Source organism: Nematolebias whitei, chromosome 11 (genome assembly GCF_014905685.2).
Source record: "Nematolebias whitei isolate Nwh7 chromosome 11, NemWhi1, whole genome shotgun sequence".
Lineage (NCBI taxonomy): Eukaryota > Metazoa > Chordata > Actinopteri > Cyprinodontiformes > Rivulidae > Nematolebias > Nematolebias whitei.
In genome coordinates this window covers 16,434,565-16,442,800 of record NC_056508.1, presented here as the reverse complement: position 1 = coordinate 16,442,800, position 8,236 = coordinate 16,434,565, and the positions used below count along the sequence as shown (strand labels likewise).

General features: G+C 42.9%; 1 protein-coding gene across 1 annotated transcript in view; it reads left to right on the top strand.

Moving 5' to 3' along the window:
* samd10a (sterile alpha motif domain containing 10a) overlaps positions 1-8,236 on the top strand; it is a 19,277-nt gene that overhangs the window by 7,750 nt on the left and 3,291 nt on the right. The window contains exons 3-4 of the mRNA XM_037683934.1: positions 4,252-4,420; positions 4,510-4,650. Coding sequence (XP_037539862.1) covers positions 4,252-4,420; positions 4,510-4,650 — 310 coding nt within the window. The remainder of the gene's footprint in view (positions 1-4,251; positions 4,421-4,509; positions 4,651-8,236) is intronic.

Genomic DNA, 8,236 nt, shown 5'->3' with positions numbered 1-8,236 from the left:
TGAGGGTTCCACACCTCTTGAGGGTTCCACACCTCTTGAGGGTTCCACACCTCCTGAGGGTTCCACACCTCTTGAGGGTTCCACACCTCTTGAGGGTTCCACGCCTCCTGAGGGTTCTACACCCACTGCAGTCCTTGTGGAAGCTCTGCCCACTGCAGTCCCTGTGGAAGCTACACACATTGCCATCCCTATGGAGGCTGTACCCACTACAGTCCCTGTAGAGGCTACGTCCACTACAATCCCTGTGAAGGCTGCACCCACTGCAGCCCCTGTGGAGGCTACGCCCACAGTGGGCATATGTGTCTTTCTGTGGTCCAACAATGACTGCCTGTTGGACCATATAGAGATAAATCGTCTCAAATGACTGCCTGTTTTGACCACATAAAGACAAACTGTCACAAATGACTGTCTCTTGGACCACATGGAGACAAACTGTCTCAAATGACCACCTGTTGGACGACCTGACGACAAACTGTCTCAAATGACTGCTTGTTGGACCATATACAGACAACCTGTCTCAAAAACATGCATGTTAGGCTGCCTTAAGGCCCAGGCCTCCCTTGCAAAAAAGATTTGTGATCTCAATGGAATTTGCCTGGACAAATGACCACCTCTTGGACCACATAGAGACAAACTGTCTCAAATGACCGTCTGTTGGACCACATAAAGAAAATAAGAAGCAGAGACACGTCTTCATTACGTCCTGCAGCATCGTCATGTAGTCTGATTACTCTGATGTTCAAGGTTCTTTAGATGTGGTTGGCAGGCCGCAGACTGATGAAGTCTTCCAAATGGAAGATGAAACGTTTCTCCCTTAAAGAAACTTGTCCAGATGACATGATTTAACCTTTTTTTGTTGTTTATTGTCATTCACATCACATGTGGTACATGAGGTGAGATGAAATTGTGTACTCAAGGTCCTAGTAACACCCAAAATAGCATATATTAATATATAATAAAAAAGAAACAGTATACAAGAATCCAAGGATATCAGGATGTCAAGTCAAACTGAACTTACAACCTCTACCTAAGGCAGGCCCCTCTTTCTGGTGGTGTTCTGTGGAACAGGTATGAGCAGTAAATATCTAACCTGTTGTAGACAGCTCTTTGATCAGCCTCAGTTTGGAGGAGTAGAGTTTATGTCTGACAGGACAGATGATCATCTTGTTTAGGTTCCTGTGAATGCTGTCAGTGTGAGTTACGTGTTTGTTTTAATAGAGTTCTTTGGTTATTTGCAGCCCCTCAGAAAGCATAAATCCTCAATTAACACAAAAAAACATGATTGAAAAAAGAAAATGACTGTGGTTTTACATTTTCAACATTCCTTTTTAGGGGTTAAAAACAGCGTACACTGCACTACATTTGGACACAAATTTGATTAAAAAATGTAAGAAAATATATATTTTTTCTGCTTTCACTTCACAGTCAACCTTTTTGATATCTGTGCAGAAATCCAGATGGGAGGAAAAATTAGGTCTAGCAGATGCATTGGGTCATCATCTTTTGTTGCAAACGAGCACTTTGTTAACGGAGAGTGGCCGCTGCAGGGCAGCCTTTCAGCTTGGCTTTAAATAGTCCAGGTCCTGCAACATTCACACCGTGCTGACCGAGAGCAAAAAGAAACAGAAATGACTCTGAAACTCAGCGCCTGATAGGATCCAGTCATCGTACAATCCTTTTTCAACGTCCATCTGTTTCATGTGGTCATGTTAGTGTCCAGCAGCTCCTCTCCTCTGTTCCTGCTGAAATGAATTTTTTTATTATCTGATGCAGCATTGTCTGCCATGCTGGGAACAGACGCGGTCCATTTGTGCTGTGAACTGTCCTCATTTAAAGCCCTTGGTTATAAGTCAGAGAGCCCTCGGCTTTGTCTTCACCCGGTGAACAGAGCCAAGGCTGCAACAGAACTGGGCCGGGCTGATAACAGACTCAGTACACATGATGTGCTGCTGTGTTTCTGTCTCAAGGAGCATAAACTTTATGTTTTGTGGAGTTCCTCTGTGCTGAAGCATGTGGCCAGTCATTTTATGGACTTCATATTATTCATTATTCTAATTATATATTATTCATTTTATGGCTCTTCCTCTATGTACATGTTCTCTTTATTTTTTCCTCTTTGCCATTTTAGTTCTGGCTTTTGTTTCTGACTCTGAGCTACACAAATAATTAAAAGTTGGACATTTTTTCACCCCTTGGTAATCTATTTGATATTTTTAATAAAGAATATTAATTTTTGTGTATTTCTTTGTAGAGGACATCGAGAGATTGTAAACATCTTTCACACATCAGATCAGGTTTTGGATTGTAGGTCAATTCACTAAATAAAGAGTCACAATAGTCAAAATTTGTATTCTCAATTTAAATTTTAGAGGATTGGACCTTGGGCAGCACGGTGACACAGTTGGTAGAGCTGTCGCCTCTCATTGAGAAGGCTGCTGGTTCAAATTCTAGCCGGGGGCCTTTCTGGGTGGAGTTTGCATGTTCTCTCCGTGCTGCGTGGGTTTTCTCTGGGTACTCCAGTTTCCACCCACAGACCAAAAACATGCATGTTAGACTGACTGGTAATTCTAAATTGTCTCTGGGTGTGAGTGAGAGAGTGAATGGTTGTTTGTCTCATGTGTCCCTGTGATGGACTGGAGACCTGTCCAGGGTGTCCCTGTGATGGACTGGAGATTTGTCTAGGGTTTCTCCCACCTCTCGCAAAATGATGGGCACCAGTGACCCCCGTGACCCAGAAAGGGCTGAAGCGGGCAAAGGAAATGGATGGCTCTTAGGATTCTGTTTCTGCTCTTTGCAGATGATGTGGTCCTGTTGGTGTGATCGTGCCGTGATCTCCAGCTCTCTTTGGAGCAATTTGCAGCCGAGTGTGAAGCTGCTGGGATGAGAATAGATCACCTCCAAATCTGAGGCCATGGTCCTCAGTCAGAAAAGTGGGTGCTGCCATTTCCTGGTTGGGAATGAGGTTCTGCCTCAAGTGGAGGAGTTCAAGTATCTCGGGGTTCTGTTTATGAGTCAGGGAAGAATGGAGCGTGAGACTGACAGACGAATGGTGCAGTGTCTGCAGTATTGTGGACTCTGTGCTGGTCCAGTGTGATGAAGAGGGAGCTGAGCTGCAATGAGAAGTTCACTGTTTACCGGTCAATCTATGTTCCTATCCTCACCTATGGTCACAAATTCTGGGATGTGACCGAAAGGATGAGATCGTGGACACAGGCGGTTGAAATGAGTTTCCTCTGCAGGGTAGCTGGACTCTCCCTTAGAGACAGGGTAAGAAGTTCATTTATTCAGGAGAGACTCTGAGTAGAACCTCTGCTCCTCCACATCGAGAGGAAGAAAGGAACTAGTTGAGGGGGTTCAGACATCTGGTAAGGATGCCCAGTCTGTCTATTTGATGAAATAAAGGAAATCTTCATGTCCCATCATGTTTAAGTGACTCTCGTGTTAACTGCTCCAAATAGACCTCCTTTGAGCATCCATTTGTTTGTGACGTGAAGGGAAGCGGAGCGTCTGGCTGAAAGATAACAGAAGATATAAGAAGAAGATTTCACCAGCAATCCCTGAACAGGACATGTGTTTGTGTTGCTCTCCATGTCAACATAGCGTGCTTTAGCATCTTATGTTATTTGATGTTTTTATATTTAAATAAAAGCTCGATCAAAACACAGTCTGGCCCCCACCATTGTAAAAGTTTAGCAGGCTGCTGGGCCAATAAGAACCTTTAAAATAAATCAAACTATGTCCAAAAACAAAAACTCTGTTAAACAACTGATTCCTTTAACATTTTCAACAAAAGTTAAAGACAAAGTTGGACTTAATTACCCCTGATAATTCTGATGCTTTAAAATCTGCAAAACTTTTGTTGTGCTTTCCTCAAATGAACGTCAGTAAAACATCGCCTGACTCAGTTTTAGCTAACAACGGTAAGACATCACCTAACCGCAGGCAACAATGTCACAGAATGTGCAGCGCTGAAAGTACGTGTTGGGAACAACCCTCAGCTACTACCACAACAGATTTTAGCTTCATATCTGTACAATAGACTACCTGGAGGCCATGTTGAAATTAGCTGTAGATCTAAGTTCACTGATTCATTTGTATAAGTTGGTTATGAGATATTTTGCTAACAGACAGAAAAATAGACAGTCAAAAACAGCCTTCCTGTTAGTCTTAAAAGATCAGACTAACGTGCAGCATAAAAAAAGTCAAACATGTCCTTCATTGTCCACTCTTCTTCTCTTCACATCTCTGCAGTATCGCTCCTGCAACAATTATGGATTATATCACACGAGTCCAACTCAGCCCAGCCTGGTCCGCCCCGTTGTGCTCTGGACACAACAAGACGTTTGCAAATGGCTGAAGAAACACTGTCCACACAACTACCTGACCTACATGGAGGTGTTCTCCCAGCACGCCATCACAGGTTGCCCTGCGTGGTTATTGAGCACATGGTCAGTTTCCCGTGCGGACCACATGACGTTTACTACTGATCCCTGTGCTGTCGCTCCTCAGGCCGGGCTCTGCTGCGTCTGAACGGAGAGAAGCTGGAGAGGATGGGCTTGGTGCAAGAGACGCTTCGACAGGAGCTGCTGCAACAGGTGCTGCAGCTGCAGGTGCAGGAGGAGGGCCGCAACCTTCAGCTCCTCAGCAGAGGTGAGACTTTAGCTTTAGTTGGTCAAGACTTCAGCTGTTTTCATGTCCCAGGTTTGAGGTGCAAGTGGGAAAGCAGGTGTTTGCAGTGGGACTGTAGAATAAAATTGAATTTAGCCTTTAGATTTTTTTATTCTAAAACATTCATAAAAACAATATATTGACAAAAAAAAAAAGATTTAAAACATTGTTCCATTCCTTCCATTTCATGAGCTCATGGCCCTCAGTTTGTCTCACCTCCTAAATGTGCTGCAGCTCTGAATAATAAAAAAATCTATTATAATTATTATTTTTCACAATCCAGCAGCCAGATCTGCAGCCTTTACTCCTTTACTCTTACAGAGGTGCCAGCTTCCCAGTCAACTCTGTTAGCTGCTGCGTGAATGTAGCAGGTAAACCTGCAGTTTGTCCTGCAGCTCTGATGCTTTCTGCTGAGCTGTATTTGGTGCTGGTGCATGAAAGTAAAACAGATCCCTGAGGCGTCTCATCTGCCATTCTCACCATACCAAGACTAAAATGTTGCATTTTCCACTTTGTTCTTCTTGCATGGCTCCTCTCCTCAGTAAGAGGCCAGTTCATTAATGCAGTTTACAGTTAACTTGTTTTAATAGTGTGCACAGTTTAATTATCAGCGTTTATGTGACATACAGTTTGTGGTGTTGAATAAATAAATAAAAATTAAACCTGATGTCTTCAATTTCAACTTTAATAACGCAACATGTTCCGCATCGTTTAAATTACATAACTTGAACATAATGTCCAGATAACTTCATTTAGCACCAGGTTTCCTTCTCTATTATGAAAATGTTCTGTTTGGTATCCTAGATTTCTAGACGAAAGACTCCTCCAACGTATTTATTATCGATCTGATCTTGTTTCTTGCCAAGTTCCATATCCATAAAAGTAAAATAACGCATAGGAAACCTTTTTTTGATCTCTTTGTAATGAATGTAAAACTGTATCTTGACTCAATCTCAGACTCGAATAACAAAAAGGCTATAAAAACAAAAAGTATCTGTAATGAATACAACTTAACTTTGTAACTCGCATTTATTTATCTTTGTATTTTTTATTTTAATTTTATTATTGTTTGCTTCCTTTTTTCTTCCTTTTTTGATATGTTCAATGCTATTTAGTTTGTATTTTTTAGATTCTTGTATTTGAAGTAAAATTTTAAATAAAGATTTGGGGAAAAAAACTTAATTTAGCTCAGAGACCTTCATTATATTTCTCACGCTAACAAAAATACTGTTTATTATTATTAAACTTATTATTTAGTCCATTTAAGTATGTTAAAGTGCAGCGCGACGTGTGCGCCTGCCTCGACAGGCTCGTTCTATAAACAGTGATATTGGAACTGGATCCGACTGTGTCTCTTCCAACACAGATGTTGGTCACAGCAGATAGATTCTGACGTAGATTAACTAAGAGATTAAAAAATATATTCCATCAGTCGTAGTTCTGAAAGCAGTGTGTCCGCCACCATGTTGATAGAAATATGCCGTCTGTCCACGCGTGCGTGTGCGCATGTGATTTAACACAAAGCCTCAGCGGGAGATGTTTATGTTATCAGTGGGTGGTCAGCCGAAAACCTCCACTCTGGAAGGTGGGTTCAGAAACCTTCAGATTCAAAGAGGGGGGGTACTGGTGTCGTGTAAATGAACAGCAGAACCGCAGAGAGAAAGGAGCGGATTCACTCAAAATACGTGCCGTGTAAACGGCCCCTAAAACGAAGAGTTGTTTGCACAGATGAGCAGAGAGTTTTAGGATAACGTGCGATGAGTTGCTGTTCACTCTTGTTCTTCACGGGTGGGGGTGGGTGGGTGTATTCAGAGCCGAAGACTCGTTGTCACAGCTGGACACGCTGTGAAGAGTGTACCGTGCAGCCTAACCCTAACTTCTTTTTTCATCCTGGATATACTGGTCCCACGTTGTTCATCTGACTCGTTCAGGCTGTCACTCCTTTGATTAATGCAGCTTAAAACATTTAATGGATTGAATAAAGGAACTGACATCTCCGTCTTCGACGTCCTCCTCCACTGCACCTGGGCCGAGCCTCGTTCAGAACCGATCCGCCTGGTGGGAGGACAGCTTCTTCTTCTTTCAGGAAAAATAAAAATAAAAACTCAGTTGGTTGTTGTGTGATCAAAGTAAACACAAGCAAACATTATTAAGAACGTTGATTTACCTGCTGTAAATCAGCTACTGATTATCTCGGAGTAAAGTCCAACATCATCCTCGTCGACTCTGTTCTGGTCCACTCAGCGACCGGTGTGGAGCTGTTAGACAAAGCGGTCCGGCATGACGTCAAATCTGTCGACTCATTCAAAATCCAGCTTTAACTTGTTAAGTTGTTGTTAGCTGAGCTTTTAGCACAGAGGAAAGGAGCGGGCCGAGGCAGCACGCATGCGCATTAGGTGAAGGTACAAAATTCACTGCGCCAACTAATGACCCGGCATGGGGTGGGTTGGAATAAGGGTTTATATTCCAGAGTTCGGGCAGCACGTTGGCGCAACTGGTAGAGCTGCTGCCTCTCAGCGAGCAGGTCCTTGGCTCAAACCTCGGTCCAGGGGCCCTCTGGGTGGAGTTTGCATGTTCTCTCCGTGCATGCGTGGGTTAAAAGAGTTATCATATGAAAAAAATGCTGTCAAACATAAATGAGTAAAGGAAAAACATTTTAATGGTTTTACTAAATTCAAATGAAAATGTAAGAAATTAAAAACAAAAAGAAAAATTCACACTAAAATCAATTATTGACGACACATATGAGCTTTTATTTATTACATTCTTTAAAATCAAATTAACACAAATATTAATGCATAATGGTACACGAAGATCACTTTGCATTAAAACAATATGAGAAAGTCAAGATGATATTTTAGGTTTGGGAACTTTGATTGATTCTTTGACAATGTTAAGAGTTCATTGGAGACACTTGAGTTGAATAATTTTAAGGCGTACCTCAAATCCACGGCTTCTTTTGTGTGGCGTGTCCATTCCGGTGACCCACCCTCCTCCTGGTGAGTGACTCACCTCAGCCCTCCGTCAAAAGGGGAAATGGGCCTGGGCCGCCCCAGCCTTCTAGGTTTGACTCAGACAGGACTGCGGTTGGACCAGCTGAGGCTGGGTACAAGGGAGATTCGTCCAGACAGCTCACAGTCTACATCTGCACGTCACACCCTTGTCTCACCAGATGGCTCATCAGATCAAGTAGCCGTGATTCGCTCAGTGACCATGAGGAATCTGTGTTAACGTTCTTTGACCATGGGGAACCTGTGTTAATCCTTGGTGACCATGAGGAACTTGTGTTAACGCTCGTGACCATGGAGAGACCTGTGACAACATTCATTAACCATGGGGAACCTGTGTTAATGCTCATTGACCATGGGGAACCAGTGCTGACGCTCGGTGACCATAGGGAAACCTGTGTTAATACTAGCTGATCATGGGAAAACCAGTGTTAATGCTCATTGACCATGGGGTAACCTGTGCTATTGCTCGCTGATCATGTGGAACCTGTATTGATGCTTGTTGACCATAGGGAAACCTGTGTTAACGCTCAATGACCATAGGGAAACCTGTGTTAACG